The 22,136-nt window shown below is 41.5% G+C and overlaps 1 protein-coding gene across 2 annotated transcripts in view; it reads right to left on the reverse strand.

Moving 5' to 3' along the window:
• Window positions 1-4,150: 4,150 nt before the first annotated feature.
• Window positions 4,151-22,136, reverse strand: part of acbd6 (acyl-CoA binding domain containing 6) — a 30,307-nt gene continuing 12,321 nt past the window's right edge. Inside the window, exons 7-8 of one of the 2 annotated variants that reach the window (XM_056378867.1) lie at window positions 6,951-6,981; window positions 4,151-5,134 (exon numbers count right to left, since the gene is read on the reverse strand). In XM_056378867.1, coding sequence (XP_056234842.1) covers window positions 4,980-5,134; window positions 6,951-6,981 — 186 coding nt within the window. In that variant the 3' untranslated portion in view covers window positions 4,151-4,979. Of the gene's footprint in view, window positions 5,135-6,950; window positions 6,982-20,783; window positions 21,890-22,136 lie in introns of those variants that run through there. The other variant, XM_056378868.1, reaches the window with a different exon arrangement.

The raw sequence follows: 22,136 nt of genomic DNA on the forward strand, positions 1-22,136 counted from the left end.
CTGTAGGTTTCAGATACATGACAGGTAACCAAAGGAAGAGAGTTCGTGACCCTGAAGAAACTATGACTAATGCTGTAGTGATGATCATGTGTTTATTGTGATGAAGGCCTCCATTGTAGTTTTATTGTGGTTTCAGTTAATATATATGACGCAGATAGTTGTGCCAACTAGACTCTTTACTGTTTGTTAGCTTATCTGAAGTCCAAAGCTCGGGTCAGTGTCAGCGGATAGCAGAAACACTTGCTCATCACCAACTACACATAAAGCATGAGAGCTGAGCCTTGGAGTAACACACGCACGCACGCACGCACGCACGCACGCACGCACGCACGCACACACACACACACACACACACACACACCAGTAAATGAGTCTTTCTGATATTAGTGGGAAGCGTTTCAGGAGCAGTGGGATTTCTGCTTACTTGTTGAGATCTCAGCTTCGCTGTGTGTGTGTGTGTTGGTGGAGGTGGGGTTGTGCAACATAAAGAGAAGATGGAGGAAGAAAAGTGTGTGTGTTGGGGGGGTTAGAGGGTTGCGTTAAGAGCTGACCAAAGCAACGACATGGTATTGCTTTTACAGGAGAGAGAAAGGAGAGGAGAGGTAAAAGAAGAGAAAGGCAGTGTGCAAGACAATGGTGAGGGAAAGATGAAGAGAGGAGTGATTAGAGTGGTTAGGGGGAGAGATGGAGGAGAGATCTCTGGAGGAATTGTTTAAGAGGCGTGCGCGCACACACACACACACACACACACACACACACACACACACACACACACACACAGACACACAGGTGCTAGGTAACAAACATGCATTAAAGACAATAGAAAATACTCACTCAGGTGTCTCAGTGAATACATTCACACGCACATTAACATCCTTGTTCTGACTCTTACCCTGGTTTTGATTATATTCAGGATATCATATTACACTGTATACATTATCATAACACTAACAGTTTATAATCAGCTGTCTGCAGATGTGTCTTGATTCCTTGGTGTCTCATTTCTGTACCAACTGAATTACTTCAACAGTTGTAACTACAAATGTGCTTTCTCAGGTAAATGTGAGAATGTGAACACCTAGGCGACAAGTGATAAAACATTATCATCTCCTAATTAAATATCTATTTGAACATATGCAGAGACAGTATGTTTACTGTTCGACGTGGGGCGGAGAAAGTTGCATCCAAAGATGCCAAGTGCCTTGTTTACATATGTTTTCATAGGTATGGTATAAGTATTGATCTTACTCCAAACCAACAAGATACTGTGAAATACTTAATATTCAATATGTTCATTTTTTGCATTAAAAAGTTTATAATTAACAGTGTTTAGGGTGAATATAACATTGATGGTATGTCGACAATTTACAAGGCCCGTCACACCTTCACATGTGTTTTCACTTGTGACTGATTAGGGCTCTGCTCAGGTTGAGTTGGACGGAGCTCTGGTGGGATCTATGTGAGGACAACAAACCACATGAACCAGTAAGAATGATACAGTATGTTGTCTCGCCATAGCAAGTGCAACAAAGCCAACAGAGTGTGAGGGAAGAAGTCAATCAAAGAGTAGAGGTCTAATTAGGCACAATAAGTGAGACCACAGGTGTACAAGGCCCTTAACTACTTACATGATGATGTGCCATAATTCAAAGTTTGGATGGCTATAGCTCTAGTGGTTATATAGGCCGGCCATTAATAGCCTTTTAACACAGTAGACATTTTGACTCGTCATAGAAGGAAAAATGTCTGCTGTGAAAAAGGCCCATAACTGTTATCTTCTTCTCCATGAGACACTGACCCCCTCCCAAAATACAAAACAGAACGCTTCCCAAAAAATACGGCTTTTGGTGGGAATCATATTCTATTTTGTTTTTTCTCATTAAATTAAATTAAATATGGTGTATAAACCCTTTCTAATGTGCTTCTGGTTGAAATTAAGCAATGCTTAGGAACACTGTAAAGAATTGCTAGTAAGTAAAGAGCCACACTGATAGAAATATAGTGCAGTGAAAGTATAAAGTTGCAGAAAATAGAAGCACTCAAGCAAAGTACTGGAACGTGAAAACTGAAGTTACTGCTCAAGTAAACGTAGTTTATTACTTTTCACCTCTGAAAAATGCATAAATATTCAGAACGGCTGAACAACATTGGGGGTGTGTGTGTCTGCGGTTTAGAGATGGAGGGAGCTGCAGTGTCAAAAGCGAAAAGCTCAGAGGAAAATTGAAGCCCCATAATGGAAGCATAATGGGCTTAGTGTCAGAGTCTTGCAGACGAGCCGGGGGGGAAGCACGACTGCCGTCACCCTCTCTTACCTCAAGCCAGTATAACGGGGTTTAAGAAGCAACGAGGAGACAACACCGGGCCCCAAACAGGCTTTAGAGATACACCAACAGCCTAATGGCTGGATGTGGATGGAATTCATAACAATGAGATGGTCACTGGTTGTCTCTTTGTGGGATTGTAGCGCATCACGTCTCAGACTCAGGTTGAATACTCAAAAGGTTTGCTCTCAACTCATGCAGGGTTCCTAGTCAAAATTCATGAGGGGAGATGCAAAAGATTTAATTGAGGAAGGCTCCATAGCTGGAGTTTACAAAAGTGAATGATGATACTTTTGATATAAAAAAAAAAATATATAGTGTGATTACATATTATGTGATTTGTGACGGAGGGAATTGTGACGGAGGGAAGAGCAGGACATGGGTACAGCTATAGACATCATCTGGAGAGATTTTAATTCACCTCATGTATTGCACAGCTCACTTGCATCTCAATTCACTACAAGTACTGTACAACAGCTGTCAAGACAAAGATTGAATTAGTAGCGGTGCCCCTGGTGATGACTACCAATGCCGTGTAGACCATCTACTGCTGTCATAGATCTGTGAGTGACTGACAGGCTGCAACCAGACATGTTGAGACGGTTATCTAACGCCTTGTGTCAAAGCAGATTTCCAACGTTTTAAGTAAAACGTTGGGGGATGAGGGCCGGCGTGGAGCAAAGGCAGTGTGTGTTAGACAGTAAAGGATTAAGCTTTGTCCTCACTGTTGTGTACAAAATTTGCATTTGCATCTTCGTGGAGCTGTCGTTAAGAACCAGGATCCAGATTTAGTGTATTCTCATCTGGTTTAGTGTTTGTGTGTGTGTGAGCCGAGGCGGAGAGAATGTGCTGATCAGAGGGGCTTGAGGACAAGCAAAGCAGATTTGGACTCAGACCATGAGTTGGTTATTTTTGGAGAACATCCAGCTCTCTCCTTTATGACATAACAGTACAGAGGCAGGTTTTAGAGAGCAGTGCTGTATGTACACTATGTTGAAGATGATTCACAAACACTTAATTTTAAATATCAGAACAATATTGTATGTTGTATGTGTGTATGCATTTACCTATATACAATACTGTACATTTATGCATATGTATACAAGAACATGTACGCAGGTACAGTATGTACAGTATATTTAATTTTTACTATCTAATTTTCCATTATACTTTTTAGTTGCGTATCATGTTTTTAATGTGAAGGAGGATTAGTTGGTGCTAGTCCATCATTTCAACACTGTATTGGTGGAGCCCATTATCGGTGCGTATTTGTATGGTAGGATAAACCATATGAAATCAGTCTTCTTCTGCTGATATATTTTGCCATGTTTAATAGATTTCCCCGATGTGCTTTTGATCATTAAGCCATCAGTGTTGGTAGGGATGTCCTGTTGGGATCCTATAAAGGTTTTCCTCTATTTTCATACATTAAGTGTCTTTTCCTTGCCTGCTTAGCAGTAGGTGGTTCACATGACTCAACAGACTTCTTGTAAAGCACACTAACACACAGTTTAATTTGGTAAAGCTTATCATAAATAATCAGTATTTTTAAACTGTATTTACTGTAATAGTCAATAAATTAATACTTAATATTGATCTTTGAGTTGTATCGAGAATTGCCCATCATTTGACTCAGTTAATTTAATCTGTGTTTAATGTATGTTAGCCTCAGGTTTATGTGGTGGTCACTGTGGTGAGATGTGGTGAGATCACTGCAGCACTACATACATACATATAGACTGAGGTAAAACAGTGAATGTTACAGTATGATATGACTGATGGCTAAAGTCAATAACATATCTGAGCAGAGATCACAAAGTCAGAGGAAGCAGATTTGTTGAAGACTTTAATGATGATATATGTCAGATGATTAGAGCATTCCTTTGAACGTAACTCAACTGAATCATAAACAAACCTGCAATAATGTAAACTGTGGAGGGTTGACCCAGAGTAAAAGGCCTGGCTGGTTGTCAGGCCTGGGCAGTAGGAGTGGGCGATATGCAGAAAATCTTCTTTTGCGATGTACCATACATCATTTTATATCGCGATAACAATAAATATTGTGATATCATGAATTTGCTGGAATTTTATACCGTTTATGGATAAAATAAGTGGATGGGAATGTCTTGTTTTTGGTTACTCCAGTGACTTAAATACCTGACAAAACCAGATACGTCATCACATAGATGCACAGATCCTGTCATTCTAATATTGCCCATAAGCAGTCCTGCTCATTGATTTGCAATATTGTCTGCAAAGGTCTTATACAACAAGAGATAATTAAAGGTATAGCTACCTTAGAATAGCAAAGTCTCTACCAGCTGACAGAGCTCTATTGTCTCACAGTACTCATCATATCACCCACCCCTACTGGGCACATACAGTCAATATACATGCAGTGTATTTCATTTCATGTGTCTTATCAAATGGGAGGGGTAATGTTTAAACCCTTAGTTCCAAGAAGCCAAGACAATGAAATCAAACTCACCACAAGCATTTGGAAACATAATCAAATAAAACATCTGCAATCCTGGTCTACTAACCATTGGGGTTGAACAGAGTCTCTTCAGGGATGACAGGGGGATGATGGGAAGGCTGGGGTGAATGAGTGGAGCGGGGATGAGACTGGGACAGTGGTGGTGGGCAGATACAGGTGATCTAGCCTTTCGGAGCAGTGTACTGGCGCAGGAGAGAGGAGATGGCGCTGGATTCAGTGACCTCCTCAGGGAGAGAGCCCTCCATGTCTTTGATGGACGGGTCGGCTCCAGCGTTCAGCAGAAGCTCCACGATGTCGGCAAACTCGCATGCAGATGCTATGAAAAGAAGAGACAAAAATAAAGGACAAGTAAGAAGGAGTTAGAGGAATAACAGGGAGAAGAGAAATAAGGAGAGAGAGAGATTAAAACAGTTACTTGACAAAGGGCAGACATTTAACTTTTTAAGCCATGTTTTTGGTGTGGCTCTGCGGACGGCACTGTCCACCACGTTGGTCCAAACGGAAATATCTCAACTATATGATGGAGCTCTTTTCAGACTCTTATAATAGTGTGTACCAGGTTTGCATAAATTTGCCTCCTTCTTTCCTTTACATATTGTAGTACAGTAAATACAGTGCTGCAGTTAATGAAAAGCCCATTTGCATGTCCAGTACTGACACTGGCCCGGACCCATGGTTCCCTCAAACACTTCATTTCTGCCCCACTGGCAATTTGTGCCCTGCTTAAAAGGGTCTTCTCTCTCTGGGGGGGGGGCTTGCACTTTCTTAACCCAGTTAGCGGGTCCCTGCGTTCCCGATGCACCTTTCGCCCCTCTGGCACCTCCCACCCCCCCTATCCTCTCTCCTTCTGAGTGCTCTCCTCTGTCGGTGTCACTCGCTCACTCCTTTTAAAGAGCAGACTCTGTGCTGCGCCATGATCGCTGATGTCAGCAGCCGTAGTGATTGACAGCCGGGCCTTTTAACCTCCAGCCCAGGGGTGGCTGGCGGGAGTGTGTGTGTGTATGCATGAGATATGATGATACATCGGAATCCATGCGAGGGTGTGTGCGCGCATGTTTGAGTTGTGTCTATTAATAGTACGACGTGTGGAAGAGTCAAACCCTACAAGAATCACTTATCTTTCAGACAAATCAGGCTAACAAAGCTTGGCTTATTTTTCCAGCCACGCTTGCAGTCCTCCTCTTGTTGATCTAAACAGTGTTTTACTTAGCCAGCGGTGTGTGTGTGTGTGTGTGTGTGTGTGTGTGTGTGTGTGTGGCAGCGGGTGTCTCGCCTGGGCCTTGAGCTGTAAAAAGTGCCTGGCCCTCAGGGGAGCCATAGAGGAGGAGAACAATTTATGGTGAGCAGTAAACCCTCAATTAATCACTTGCCAGCCACTGTGGCCCTGTGCAAAGAGAGGTGGGAATGAATTTTCATTCTCTGCTATTTGTCTCTTGGAGTTCATCGCTTATGTTTATTAGTCATCTTTTTATGCCCCATCCTCGGGGCTTCCTCTGCTGCGTGTGTGTGTGAGTGTGGGTCTCTGGTGGGTGATGCAACATACCCACTCCAATGCCACCAAGCTGGGAGACAGATGGTACAGCTATACAAGCACATACATACACCACATACATACATGAAAACACACACACACACACACACACACAGACACAGAAGCTCAAAGGACAGGGGAACCGCCCCTCAGGGACACGTGTTTTGGGGCATGAGAGGGTCAGGGGAGTCTAAGGACCACTGCTGATTTCCTCTGGGAGGCCGGGCGATTATTACACACACACACACACACACACACACACACACACCACACACACACACACATACACACACACACACACACACACGTAGAACAGACAGGCATCCACTTGTGCACACATGCATACCAAAGGACACAAAAACACACACACTCATGCAACCACAGGATACAACAGAGAGAAACTGGGTTAAAACCAGGTGTAGAAAGTAAAGAGGGGGAATGGAAGAGAGAGTGGGAGGAGGAGGAGGGACAAATGACAAATTTGGGACAAATGTGGGCGAAGAGTGTGTATAAAAAAACAAGCCGAAAATAAATTCTGTTTTTTTGAAAGTGAGTGTATAACATTTTGGACTGTAAAAATGAATAAGAGAGGCCTCCTTACCATAATGTAGCGCTGTCTGTCCTTCATTGTCCTGTAAAAGACAATAACAAGTCTTTAACTCAACAGGCCTGTGACTGGGGAAGAATAAAATATTCTGGAGAGTGCAAAATCTAATAGTATCAGGAATAAAACATATATATATCTCCAGCATTTGTTGTCAGAGAAATTGCAAATTACTTTGATCATACTTCCAAGAGCCAACAGGAAAACCTTCAGCTGCTAGAATACCAATTACCTCCGACGTGTGAGCTGTGGACAAAGGGTGCCATGTTTTCATTGTACCAAAGGGGGGATCATGAGAAGATGAGATATTGATTTGAGCAACACGTGACCTGCAAATCAAACCTTCCAACTTGCAGTTGAGTTCCAGCTGTGATCAATCTCAAACAACAAGCTAATAAAACTCAACATATCGCAGTGAGGATGACTCCACCACATCTGAACACCCAACACCCAACCAGTGTCAGCGCCGACATGCAACTCAACCCGTGTCAGCTAAACCCGACACTTGTTGTGGTAAGAGCTGAAACTAGATGGTCTCAGTCTTAGAGAGTCTAAAAGAATAAGGCTGGTGTTACTCCACATGTTCTTGTTGTCAACTCATCCCAGGAAAAAGAAACCAACAGCGCTGTTTCAGCAGAACGGGAAGAATATCTCTTCATAATCTTGAGTCAGTTCATTCGGCTTTCCATGAGAGTTGTCGACGGTAAGAAAAAAAATACTAGATATTTCCAGCCTTTTCCTTTAAATGAATGAACTATGTGGCTAACGAGGCCATGTGACCCTGACACACAACAGCTCAGGGACAATAGAGTGAAGACGTGCACATGTGTGTGTGAGTGTATGTGCACGTGCGCGTTTCTTTTGAACCATAAAAATCATACTTGGGGTCAAGGGTCAATGCTAGAGATATAATTCTTATCAGAACTGTTGGATTGGGGACAGGGACAGGGAAATGTGTGTGTGTGTGTGTGTGTGTGTCTGTGTCTGTACAAGACACAATATATGACAGGCATCATCAACAGGAGATTCACTTCTTAATCACTGCTCAAGCCTGCCTTTGCACCTCATAATGATGATAAATGGTCAAACTGTTGCCTCCACTCTAAGAACAAGAGCAGCTGCTCAGCCAAGTACAATGGCTTCAGATATTCAGAGGCAGATTAAAAGCCAGCAGGCGCAGTGACATTTGCTTCCATGCTATGAAATGTCACTGCAGTGGAAATACTTTCAAATTACTGAAACTATTATGGTGAAATTAATCATTAGTCTTTTTCACCTTTGCCCTTATAAGAGCAGATCCTCTTTTGCACCTTCCTGTTGTGGTTACTTCCATGTCCTTCCTCTACTTTCTACCAATCCTTCCTCCTCTGTTTCCTCTGACCTCCAAACCACACCTCCCTCATCTCCCTCCTTTCATTACCACATACACCTGTTCTCGCTCTTTTCCGCTCAGTCTCCTCTTCAATCTTGATCCCTTTTCCTTTTCAATCCCTCCTTCTCGTTCCCCTCTCCTCCTTCGTCCCTTTCCCGTCTTCCCTCTCTGGCTAGGCCCAGCGCAGAGTGATCCTATTGTTGTGTTTCTCCCTCTCTTTCTCTCAGGGGCAGCACTTCAGGGACCTGCTGATTGGATTAGAGCTTTCTATTCCCTCTGGATGGATCACAGAGCACAGATGCAAATCGCCACCAGCGTGGACAACAATGCTGTCTGTCTGCGAGTCGAAATCACAACCTGTGATGTACTGCGGCTGTGTGTCTGTCTCTCGCAATGATGTTGAGTCTAGAGAAGAGTGGGCAGAACTGAACTAAAATTGACAAATTAAGATACAACTGCTGAGCGGTAAAAACTTTCACCATCCAGGCATTTTCTGTAAAAAATAAAAGGGGGAATTCTCCAAGGAGGAAAAAATATACTTGACTAATTTTCTCTTTATTTTACTGCATAAAACACAAACACACAAACACACTTGGCACAATGGGCCAGTGACAGATGTTTACAGACGGGGCCAAGTGAAAGACCTTGATGCACATAAATACATACAGTTATAATTAAAGTGTAAGGGGTTTAAGCCTAAAACCTAATCTGCAGCAAGCGTTAATCTGCAGTTAGTTGCTCAACAAGCGCACACACACAAAAGCAAGAATGAGTGACTGACAATGCACAAGCAATAGAGATAGTTATGGCGCAGTGAGTCTAGAGCTGGAATGTTATTAATGATTTCAATAGAAAATGAAGCGGCAACTCTTCTGATAATTGATTTATCATTTTTGTATAAAAAATTACGCAAACATTTGTTTGTTCCTGCTCCTCAAATTTGACCATTTTTGTTTTGTTTCTCTATTGTTTTATATCATTGTTAAGTGAATATGCTTATGGACTGTTGGTCAGGAGTTGAAGACATCAGCTCAGTCTAGGCTCTGGGAAACTGTGAAAAACCATTTTTCATCATCCTGACATTTTATGAACCAAACAACTAATCAAATAACTAAGAAAATAATCAGCAAATTAATCGACAATGAAAACAATCCTGAAAGCAAAAAATAAATAAATAAATTAAAAAAAAAAAAATTCTGAGAAACAGTGTTGTTGCCTGAACACGTGCATGTTTGTGAGGATGCCGGTGTATGTGTGCAGCCTACATGCTTCTTGCATGTTCATGTGAGGGGTCAGCGCCCTGTCCTCTCAGCGTTCCCTAATGCCCCTGGATCCAGGACGCAGGCTTGATGGAATCACAGGAAATTGGATTGTCTTCCATTTGCTTTGGAAGCAGCCTGGAAGAGACACTCCTCCCTCCCCAACCCCACCCCCAATACCTGCAGTTAGCTACGGTAGCATTTTCCCCCCTCTCTGGTGCACCCCTGTTTCCATCCCATTACTGAGGCATGTCGCACCGAAACCCCTGCTTTTACATGTCATCCAAAGTTTCCCCTTGCGGTGCAGAAATGCTGGGCTGGATGTCAGCAGAGTGCTCAATAAAGCAGCTGCTTGCACAATACCAGCAGCGGAGATCCAGAACAGTGTAGTGTATCACCCTAATGGGGTGGAGCAATATGCTTAGGAGCAGCATGGATAGGGATTGATCTATTAGTACTATTGCAGTTTTGCTGAATTTAAGTCACACCAATCTATCATTTCTATCACACAAGTGATGGGAAGCAAGATGGATGAAAGAGAACGAGAACGAATCAAGGATATATAGAGAGAAATGGCAAACAGTCTTATTTCTTTAGCTTTATACCTTAACGGATCAAAATAACACTGTAAAAAGTCCGAAATTGGTCCAAAGAAAGAGAAGAACAAAGTCACAGACTAAATGATAGTGTGTGTACATTTGTGTGTAAAGATACTTTCCATTCTATCAAAAAGTATAAAAGGCCCCTGGAGGCTTTTTCCACTCAGATGATTCTAAAATGAGAGTTCAGGATTGCCCAGACGACTCAAAGTCAGACTGAGGCCAACCAGGAACAAATAAAAACCTCGTCCGTAGCTCTGTTTATCTACACAAAGGGGCTGTCACAGATGTTGTGTTCATTTCTGGAAAGTGGTTCAACTCGCTTTCTCCATCAGTCTCTCTTCACAGATCTCAGACAGTGGGACAATCATACTCCAAACATTGAACAAGATCCGTTTATACCAGCTTTAAGAGGAGGCATCAAGGGCACATCAGAGGAAGAAACTGAACTCAGTCAGGGACACAAATAGGACACAGAAGTCCCTTGACTCTGTGTCCGCTCGAAACCGGGTTTCAGTCTATCTGTGTTTCATTCATCTGTGTCCGAGCCAGAGAGGAGATTGTGGGTAGAGGTTAAAGGTCTTTCAAATCCACCACCAGCTGTGGAGTCTGCAGCAGAGAGGGCAGTGTATGTACATGTCTCTATTCCTATGAGTGTGGTGACCGTAAAAGCTTTAACGTTTTCATACCATGCCGAGCCAAGTGCCAACAGGACTCAGGTGAGTGAGCTGGAAGCCACCATGGATTTAATTTCCTAAACACCATTTTCTTTACTGCTGCCTTCTCTTCAAAAAAAGTTTGTGTCCTGATTTGTTTCTTCTTGGTATTTATTTCAAGACAAAACCTTATAGGCAATTCACCAGCGTCAGTCAGTAAAAATACGATGAAAGAGTGCGGGGATTTACCATTATCATTAAGACATAATCATTAATCATTTCGAATGATTATTAAATAATAATAAAAAATTTTAAAAAGGAAAAAAAGGGGAAACCACAATAGCTAAATGTTGCGTCGTTTTAAACTGCAGTTCCTCCAATGGCCACTAGGAAGCCGACTGAGCTGAAGGGCCTGTGAAGAGAAAATCATGTTTAAAGACATGGTTCCGTCTTTCTTTTAAAAATTGTTCCTATCAGTGCTATGCAAACGCATTCTTAAAAATACTTTTGTTTTACCTCACACACCACCACATCTATTCCACTCCCTCTGTCACATCCTCTCTTTCTATATCTCTCACTTTTTACTACCTCATTCCTTTACTTCTCCATTTCTCAGTCAGCTCTTTTTATTTCTCATCTTTCTGTCGCACTAAACTTTCTTTGGGTTTTTCTTCCTCTCTTCCTTTCCCCGCCTTCCCCTTCCCCCCCCCCCCCACTGTCCCTGACAGCAACATTAAACAAGTGGGGATAAATGGACAAGCAATTATGATTTATGATCAATGCATGCAGCAGCTGCTGACTTTTATAATGACAGTAGTTGGGGGAGGGAGAGGCAGAGAGAAAGAGAGAGGGGATGTGTGTATATGTGTGTGTGTGTGTGTGTGTGTGTGTGTATCAGTCTCAAGGGTGTGTGTTGGGAAGATGAGGGGTGAATCGATAGGCAACTGGGATCATTGGTATGCAGATTCCAGCGGATAGCATTATGATGAGCAGGTGCCATCAATCAGAAAGCAGAGCGCAGATTTGAACAAGACGGAGGAGAGGAAGACCTTCTTTCAGCAGGTCCCATATCTGTAACCAAAGCAGCCACTGCTCCACCACAGACCAGACTTCCCACACAACTTAAAAGTTCCACACTCGAGGTCTTTCACTTCGAGACCTTTTAACTGTCAATCACACACATTTTACAGCTGACCGTTTTACAAGATGTACCATGTGTTTTTTCGTTTTTTTTTGTGCATTGTAAGCAGTCATTGATTTTCAACTTGCAGAGACTTAGAATAATATATGTACTATATTATGTACTATTTATTTTGCTTTTTTTACTAAAGAAAAATCTAATGTCCAAGATTTTGGAGCTAGTTTGAGAACAGAAAACATTTTGATGCACAAATACACCAAATTCACATAATACTTTGCCCCATATTCTAGTCCGAAATCTAGAAACTAGTAGTCTTTAATGACACATAACACAGACAGATACTGCCTTTAATTGTTTTGTTTTCAATATATGATCCTGGAAGTACTTGGAACGCAATAATTGATAGTGATTATCCTGGTGAAATAAAGTAATTGATGAGTTTTATACCATTCTGACTTCAAGAGAAATGAGTGGCAGGTTGTGAAGGTAGGAAAGGTGTTTTGGAAAACAATAGCCAATCAGCTATCACTGAAAGCTCTCAACGCATAGTCACGTGACAAAATATGTTTTGTCTGTGAGGATGTGTTTGTGACTGCGATGTTGGACGGACCTGAGCTTGCCCTATGTTTGCTGTGTATGGTCCTGGGTGTGTTTATCCTGTGATGTGTGTATGTGTGTGTGTGTGTGTGTGTGTGTGTGTGTGCATTGGGAAGCCCCCCCCTTCCCATTGTTAAAAGGATCTAGAGACTGGGGCCAGCACTAATTGAATCTGGGTCTCCTCTGTGAGTAGGGAGAGGTAACCTTGCCACTCAGCGTGTGAGCACTGCCACCCACGGTCAAATTAGCCTGACGCCAAACCCACTGCCCTTCACACCTCCTGGGAGTGTCCTTCAGATGCCCCGGTGATCCCGTCAGAACTTCAAGGTTTTGGGGGGGGGGGGGGGGGGGGGGCCTTGAATGGTTCAGGGTCCAGAGCTGACAGGGGTCCTGGAGGATGCCAGGGATTATCGATATTTATTGTGTCAGTTATTGTTGAGTTGGAGGAGGCCCAAAAGTCTGGTACACCTTAAATGTCATCCATTCGAAATCAGCCCTACAGGTTTGGGACTAAATTGTCTAAAGTCATGCTCAACCTCAGTGTAAAAGCTACTTTAAAAGGCTGAATATACCTTTATCCACAATATTCTGATTTTCCTCCCTTTCTCTGTCACACCAGACAAAAGAAGCCTTGCTCCCCCCCCCAGCCTCCCCTTTTCTCTAAATCGCCATCTTTTACCCTGTTTGCTTCATGCACATCTTCTTCTCTTCCACACTTCCCTCCCCTTCCCATGTTGCCGAGCTTGCTTGTTCCCATGGGACACCTCAGCCTCCATTACAGCCATCAGAGAGGAGGATAAGGTTGAGGCTGAGAATTAACATCGCCAGAGGCCCCGTCTGTCCTCCCATGGCTCATCGATGATGTTTAAAAAGAAATATATGAAATAAATAAATACATAAAAGAGTGTAATATGAAAATCAATGGCCAGGCAGCAGGCGCTGCAGCTGAGGCATTTGGAGTGAGGGACTCATAAAGCTGAGTACTGCGGGAGACTGATGGAAGGCAAAACACTTACTTTGTTTATTCTCTCTCCTCACCCCCGTCCCCTCCCCTCACTGTCTGTATCCAGCTCTCACTCTCTTACTCTCTCCCCCCACCCCCCTCTGTCTGAAACGGTCGAGGACAGCTTTAATGCTCCTGACAATTTATGTGGACGGTTAAGAACGATGGAAATCAAATAGTTGAGTGTAGGCAAGGCCCAGTGAGTGGCCAATAAGAAAGAAACAACAGCTGATGATGGCAAAGAGGACTGTTACCTGCTGGAATGGCTCTTTAGGCTGCACTATTACTGTCAAGTTGCTGGCCCTTTTCTGAGTGCTCATATTATAGATTCATAACTGTATCTGTGTCCGATAGGCCCTTTTAACACAGCACGGCAACAGCTTTCATTTCATCAAGTCCAGCTAATGTGCAGCAAGTACTAAATATGAATCCTATAAGAGCAGCTTACAGCGTGGCTTATAAAATGTCAAGTGCTGTGTGTGGTGCCTATGTTGCTTTTATGTGTGTTTGTGTGTGTGTGTTTGTGTGTGTGTGTGTGTGTGTGTGTGTGTGTGTGTGTGTGTGTGTGTGTGTGTGTGTGTGTGTGTGTGTGTGTGTGTGTGTGTGTGTGTGTGTATTATACTTCACCGAGGTGAGTTCTGGTTAGATCAGAAGTGATTAGTCGATTAATCGGTTAGCAAAAAACTAATGGGCAACTCTTATCTTTACTTAGATAATTGATAAATCATTTGAGTCAAATATTTTTCTCGTTGCTTGTTCCATCTTCTCCAGTGAGAGGATTTGCTGCTTTTCTCTGTTTTATCACACTGTAAACTGAATATCTTTTGGGTTTTGAGCTGTTATGTTGGACAAAATCCAAAGGGAAACTGAGATGGGCATTTTTTAAAACTTTTAAAAGACCTCTATCCATTTAACAAGTGTTCATCTTCCAAAAGAAAATAATAAACATCACAAAATGTCATATGAAACATTGTCCATCTCTACATCAACAGCTGCACACATGGTTAGAATACTATATTATATGTAAACGCAAGAGCAATAAATAATGCTTGTGCTATCACTGGACCTATTACAGAGGAAGTGAAGGACGTCTTCCCTAAATATCTGTATTAATGTGTGTACTCAGCTGTGTGTGTATTTCAGAGTCGAGTATTAATCTGCACAGACATGAGAGTGTGTGAAGTTGGCGCCGTTCTCATGCTGCAAGATGTGGACACTTGGAAAGAAACATGCATGTGCACACTTACTCTGCCTTGAATGTACATTTTTGTTTCTTATCTGCCAGTGTCTGCGGGGTGTGCAGTATGGGTAATTTCTCTGTCATGGCGTATGTCATTTTATATTGCAGTGTAAATATTCTGATAGAATTACTGGAAAAGTATCTGGCAAATCTATTTAGAGACCAGGGATGGAGAAAAAAAAAAAAACAGACAGGATGTTTATTTTTGTTGTAACCAATGAATGAAATACCTGAAGAATAAGAGGTGTTTCAAAACACAGATACAAAAATCATATAAAATGACCTTAATGCAGTCGTGCTGATTGATTTACAACATCGCAAACAATGGCCTAATGCTACCAGAGATGTGGAAACGCAGCTTGCAACACTATAAACAAATAGAGAACAACCGCTGACAGTCGCGTCAGATTTATATTATCAACATATATACTGTTTATCAGGATATTGCACAACTTTACAATAAGGTCATGTCTTTGTTCACTTTATTCTATTTCTCCCTCCATTTTATTTATTCTCCATTTTAGTCTTTGAATTCACGATATATTCCTTCTCCTTACTTTCCCACCTTGCTGCATTTTCTTTCTTAAAGACCCATGTATTCTGGGGATAGGTTGCACAATTACACACACACACGCATGCATGCACGCACACACACACACACACAAACACACGTACACCCATGCGCACACACAATTATGACAAATCTTGCTGAATATTTGTTATGACTGGGCTGACTGAGCCATTAGTTATAGGAGGCAGTGCTGGGAAAGGGGAGGGATACAAACGTGTAATAATGCCTCCACCATAGAATTTCAATCAGCCACCATGGTGTGTGTGTATGTGTGTGTGCGTGTGTTTACCACTTTGATCACACAAGTAGTTGACACCACAGTAGAGGACAAAGATGAGAGGGTTCAGTGTTCTTTGTTTGCTCCAACAGCAGCTTCACTGCAAAAAAAAAAGCTCTAAACACCTTCAGTAGAGCTGCATAATATCCACAAGAAAAAGGCTGCAAAATTAAATTTTTGCTGAATGATGCTGTTTCAATATGAAATGTAATAAATATTGATACTGGTTTACTATGCCTTTTCATGAAAAATGTGCATGAACAGATGCTAATGCTTACGATTTGTTCAGTTTGATTAAAATGGAATATTTTCTCTGACAGGCTACTTGATTTGTGAGCTGGGGATTTGGCACAAGCTGTCCAAAACACTTTTTCCTTTGGGAGAAAACTGTAGCCCTTTGCTATTTGGTAATTGCAATAGTTCATATTTGCAAGAGAGTCTGACTTTTTATATTTTTGCCATCAATTTGATATGCAGTACATCCGCACTGTGTCATAACAACACTGGATGATCAAAGTAATTAGCAACAGACAATGGTTTCCTTTAAGGGCAGTACAAAAATCATCAGTGACTTTATAAATCTAAAATAAGCCATCCAATATTGGTAAGAGAGCTGAAACCACTGGTATAATAACTCGGCAGTCTAACGAAAATTTTAAAAGCTGATTCATCGTTTAAGTCATTTATCAGGCAAAATGCTACATACTCTGACGTTCCACCTCCCTCTCTTTCTTGTTACATTGGTTTCTTGAATCTTGATCTTGTAAACCAAATATCTTTGGGTTTTTTGTACTATTTTCTGCTCCTTTGTAGACAAATACTTTAATCAATTCATTAAAACATAATTGATAGATTAATCAATAATGAAAATAATGATTAGCTCTAGCTCTAACTGGTATAACGTTTAGTGTGGATTTAATTTACTGATTTATATCAGTCTTTAAAAACACTTAATTATTCATATTAAAATGTTTGTCTAACAGCATATTTCTAAGATGTTGCAGGAATGCTGAAAACACATTTTCAAAATCCAACATCATCATTTTAAAAGCAATAACTTTGGTTGTTTGAGTCAAAAAGTCCTAACAAAGCCTGACCAATAATAGATTTTCAGGCTTCACACTTGAAAAATAAACTTGTCAGTGCTCACAACACCACACACTTACCTTAAAGTAAACAACACTTAAACATTGTCTTGTTATCGGCCTTCAAACTGATACTAACATATCTGCAATTAGCTAATATCAGCACAGCCGTTTTATGGAAAATGTCCCTTTATGTTGTATCATATTTCCCAAGTTCATCACTTACATTTGACAGCACATACAGATCAGTAAAGCTGAAGTTTCACATGCAGTCATGAATTCACTGTTTGGCTCCATTATATAGATAAATCAACAGTCCGAGTCCACCAACGCCACTCACATCAATACCAAATCAATGGGTCAATACCCTCAGAGAGACTATGCCTTTACAAATAAGCCATACAGACTTGACTTTGTCACAAACACAAACTGTTGATACCACACACAAACACCGCCCAGATACCCCTGCAGGTTCCACATGCAGAGTATGTGTACAAGAATTGTTGTGTGCTCTCTAGCCACCAATTGTAGGCCGCCCAGTCAGATATTTATTACTATTGATCTAGCTGGTCCTGGCTGGAGACTTTTGTTCTGCTACTCGAGGCTCTGACCTCAATTAAGTTATGAATTTCTATCTGATAGACTGGGAGCGCTTGGGGCCTGCCGTGGCCGTGCTACCACGCTGGATTAATTAGAATTAGCGGTGCTGCGAGTCGCCCTCCCCGCCTCATGGATCATGTTGTTTTAATACAAAGTAGAGGCGGAGGAGGCGGGGAGGGATAGAGCGAAGGGGACGGGAGCTTGGGGGGAGGGGAGAGTGATGAGGAGAGGAGAGTGATGAGGAGAGGAGAGTGATGAGGAGAGGAGAAAGAGAGAGACAGATAGAAAAACAAACAAAAAAAAAAATGCAGGAATGAGTCTAGTAAAAGCATGCGAGACGCATCCATGTGCTTCAAACCTGCGCTGCCTCGTCCTCTAATCACCTCCTCTTATTTTAAGCCTTAACAACGTTTCCTTCCTGCCATTGTGTTTGTGTTGTGCTAACCTGCATCTCACCTGTCCTTCCTCTTTGTCAGCCTAATCCCGCCACCGTCACTTACCCTCTGAGTAATTGCTCTAAGTCAGACATTGTGTAAGTCTACTCTGGGCCATTCCTGACCTTTGTTGTAGTATGAAAAACACCTCTGAACCAAAGCTCTGCCTTCTCGACTTTAGTTCCCACAAATGGGCACGTCCTTTCTATAAATGCATTTCCATGGCAACCTGAAAGCTTGTTGGGAGGGTCAGACGAGGGTTTGGGATTTCCACCTGAAAAACAAAAGTTGTGTGTGTGTGTGTGGGATGAAGCTTAGCTGTGGGTGTGGGATTACAGCGTCTGGCGAGAGAATGACCACAGGGAGAGCAGACACACACAAACGCACGTCTAGACCACCGAAATGACACTCTGCAGCCGCTAGCTATACACACAAAGAAACATACTGTCACCTAACGTCACCAAATTCCTGACATTTTGGCCATTTTGCAGTGGCTTCACTTTCAGCGATAATTTTTTAAAGATTTTTTTTTTTACTTTATTGATCAGCTAACAGCAGAGAGACAGGGAAAGTTGAGATGGTAGACACCAGGATGCCAAAACCCATATCCTCAAAATAGGATCACCAAACATCAATACCTATTTCTTACCTTTCTTACTTAACCTACTGTTTGTTTTGTTTTGTTTGTTTTGTTTTGTGTCTATATTGTAAATGATGTTGATACATCTCAGTTTGTCTGGTTTTGGTTTGGTTTACTATATACAGTACATATAAGATGCAACATAACAGACTAATACAGCCCTGAACTTATTTCTATTGTTGTTTATGCATCCCAGTAACCTTTACCAAGACACACTAAGGTATTTAATGTGTAACATTATTAAATATGGAAAAAAATAACAACTAAAAAACTAGAAAATGTCATCTCTATTCTATTTTTATATCTGCTGTAGACAATCTTGCTGTAAAACATTTTTTTAGCTGAACTAGGTTAATAACTTGTAATTAGTGCTGTCAATCACCTGAAATGTTTCGACACCGGTGCGAAATGAAGAATGAAGCCAAACCTGTCAGATGCATCAGTGTTTGATTTTATCTTAAAACAACGCAGCTACAGAGGAACTGTGTTTAATAAAGGATAGTATAAAATTAGCAAAGTTAATTAAAGTTACATTCTTGACCTGGGTTAAGGCTTTAGAAAAGTGTTCAGAGAAAACAGAAGTTTGAATCGACAATGCCCATGGCAACTGGGCAACACAATTTGGTGAAGATGACCATGTGATTTGATTAAAAGCTCCAAAAGCTTGTCAACAGTAAAATAATTATTCATAATCAGGAAGTATTTAATTGAAGAAAAAGTAAACTAGACAAAAAATCTGACCAAGAAGTTGATGTCAGCTTTTGCAAAAAAGGTACTGAAGTTTGATTCAGAGTCATATTTGTAATTTAGTCTGTTTAAACAAAACCTAGTCATTAAACACTAATTAAATTCTATTGTTGGATCTGTATTCATTACTGTTGTGGTATGAAGGAATGTCCTAAACTTAAGCTTATTCCTCATTAATGCTCTTAAATACATTCTAGCACACAGAATATAAGTCCAGTGTTTGAGCCTTAATTTCCATTATTACATTAAGTGAGGTTTTATTGTCATCTTTCCCACAGTTGGTGCTGTCTGCCCTACTTTCTCTGGGTGTATTAGCTGAGGGAGCAGTGATACGGTGGGGGTAGGGGTTGAGGAAGGGGGTGGGGGGTGGGGTGGGTTATGGGTTAGCGTACAGTACCAACACCAGGGCCTGATCTACAGTTGGCAGGTGGCAGAGCTGTGATCTGTGTATTCAAACACACACAGCTACCTATTGTAGTCCCACCCTGCCTTGATCCAGGATTAACTATCAAACGAGCCCTTAATGCAGGTTACCAGGGTTTGGGAACAATTCACTAAAACAATCAGTTGATTAATTTCAAACGATTTTCCTCCTCTGCCAAGCAAATAATAATACTTTTTGTTTTAACTCTCAAGTCCCCCTCCCCTTTTTAATCAACAAATTAAGCATAAATCATGTTTGATCTTTATTTACTGGTTGCTCTGCAGTTGGTGGAGGTCAAGAGAGATTACTGGTCGCTCTAATAGCCTGCAAACAAACCAAACATTCCTTTATTCCTCTCATGAACACACACAACCTCCCATACTCTTTGTTTCATGTGACAGTGGCTTTGGACAAAAAGGACAGAAGCATTAAACCATCCAATTTCTTGTTTTTTTATAGTTCTCCAATACAACAAAAGTGCTACTTTCCTTTCCTTCTTTTCTCTCCTTCATTCCTCATTGACATAACCCCAAGAAAAAAAAACACAAAAGGATGTTCGAGCAGGTTCTAATGAGAGGCATATCGTTCTGTAAGCTTCACATAGTGAGATAATTTGGCATTGCGACAGAGTGATATGATTTAGCTGACTATATTTTTCTCTCAGCCACCTCTTTGCCACCTCATAAATCTGCTACCAGTTACTGCTGCAGAGGTCCGGTTTCTGTAATATTCAGTCTCCTCCACGGCCGGCTTCCTCTGACACCTGAGAGACGGGCAGGTGCAAAGGTCCCGATGGCCTGAATGCATGAAGTCATGTGATGTCTAAACTGTGATTGGCTCCAAAATCCTGCCTCTGACACATTATTTTAACTTTTCCTTCCCTCACATACAGATATTTGCTCTAAAAGGCTCATTTTAAAAGCAGAACAGGATTTCATATAATTAAAATTCATACAAAAATTATTATTCTCAGCCTCTCTCTGTTCCATTACAAATGATATAAAGAGGAAAATACAAACCCTGGATTATTTCCCTCTGTGTGTTATGATACGAAATGAAGTAGAATCAGACAAAAACGTGCACTGGAAATAAATTAGGAGTCGGCTCAAATTCATCCATCCAATATCACTACCTGGCCAAAGATTTATGTTCCCTACTTTCACTGCTGAAAACTCTTGGCACCTGTAGAAATCAATTCATATTTTAATGATAGATACATGACTGTAAATACGTTACATCTTACAAAAGGACAAAAGCCTCTATCTATACATCAATCCTCTCCTGTCATTATCTTGATATGGCTCTAAATCATCAGTGAAGTGTTTCGTAGTTATCCCACTGTTAAGTCTTTTATGAACCATTCGCCACAAATCCACCCCCTCCCTGCTGCATTCAAAACAAAAGGGGCCACGCATGACCACAAAAGAGAAAGTCATTTGTGAAATGTCCTGATTATGTGGGTTGTGCAACGTAAAACAATTTGCCTGATTACTTCCAATTGATTCGGCCTTACAATTAAAGCCTCAGTGTGCAGCCCCCGTGTACTGCACTGTGTCGTGCCACTGGGCAGGGAAGAGGAGTAATTTCTCCGATGTGCAGCTGAGCCAGCTTACCGCCAAAGCTAAAGCCTCCTGAATGCAGCTAAACCTTGGGAAGGCTAAACACTAGGCTAGCTACCAGCTAACTCTGTCTGCTAAAGCCCTGGGGGATTTGTCTGTGGCACAAAGTGAATTAAAGGTGACCTTCTGGAAAAGGATGGAGAGAGAAAAAAGAAGGGCAGCTGGGATGCTGAAGATGTCACTATTTGCCTTGGGTTAACACGTGTGCTGGGCAGTGTTACTAGGAAGTATAAGGCTCCTGCTGCCTTCCTTTCATCTCCACCCTCACTCCATCTATCCAGTGGGTATCAGTGTGTGCACACACTTGACCTCAATGCGTACTGTAGTGACTTCTGAAACAAAATCCATCTACTTCACCTCAGCAAACACATTTAGCTCAAACCATTTCTACTGTGTCAATCTGTATTATGCAACAAAAAAAAATGCATTGCATGAAAATGCATGTAACTGCAAATGAAGCTGCATGCATGAAAGTTATGCTCTTCCATCACCAAAAAAAGAGAAAAAAAAAAAACAGAGTCCAGCTCTCAAATTAAGTATTTTATGCAGTTGCAGGGGTGGAATCTAATAACAAACAGACACCTGAAAAGCTGCTCCAGTTCTGGGACAGTTGCTGATCCACTTGCCCTCGTTCCTCAATATATTTTCCCGTAGAGGGTTTCTGTCATCGATCTTTTGGAAGAGATAAAAGATAATACTGGGTGTTTCTGTCCATTTATCGTGCATCTAATACTTCTGGGAGCTGTATGTCAACAAAAAACCCATTGTTATAACTTTGTCAAATATGAGAAATGGAAAAATAAGAACTGGAAGATAAAGTAGCCTGAAGTCAGTAACTCCATATGAACCATTCCAGGGAAATATAGTTGTCTTTATGATAGTCTTCAATTTCAGAACAAGAGGGGCTAATTAGGCTTCT

The sequence above is a fragment of the Seriola aureovittata genome, chromosome 6, assembly GCF_021018895.1.
Source record: "Seriola aureovittata isolate HTS-2021-v1 ecotype China chromosome 6, ASM2101889v1, whole genome shotgun sequence".
NCBI lineage: Eukaryota > Metazoa > Chordata > Actinopteri > Carangiformes > Carangidae > Seriola > Seriola aureovittata.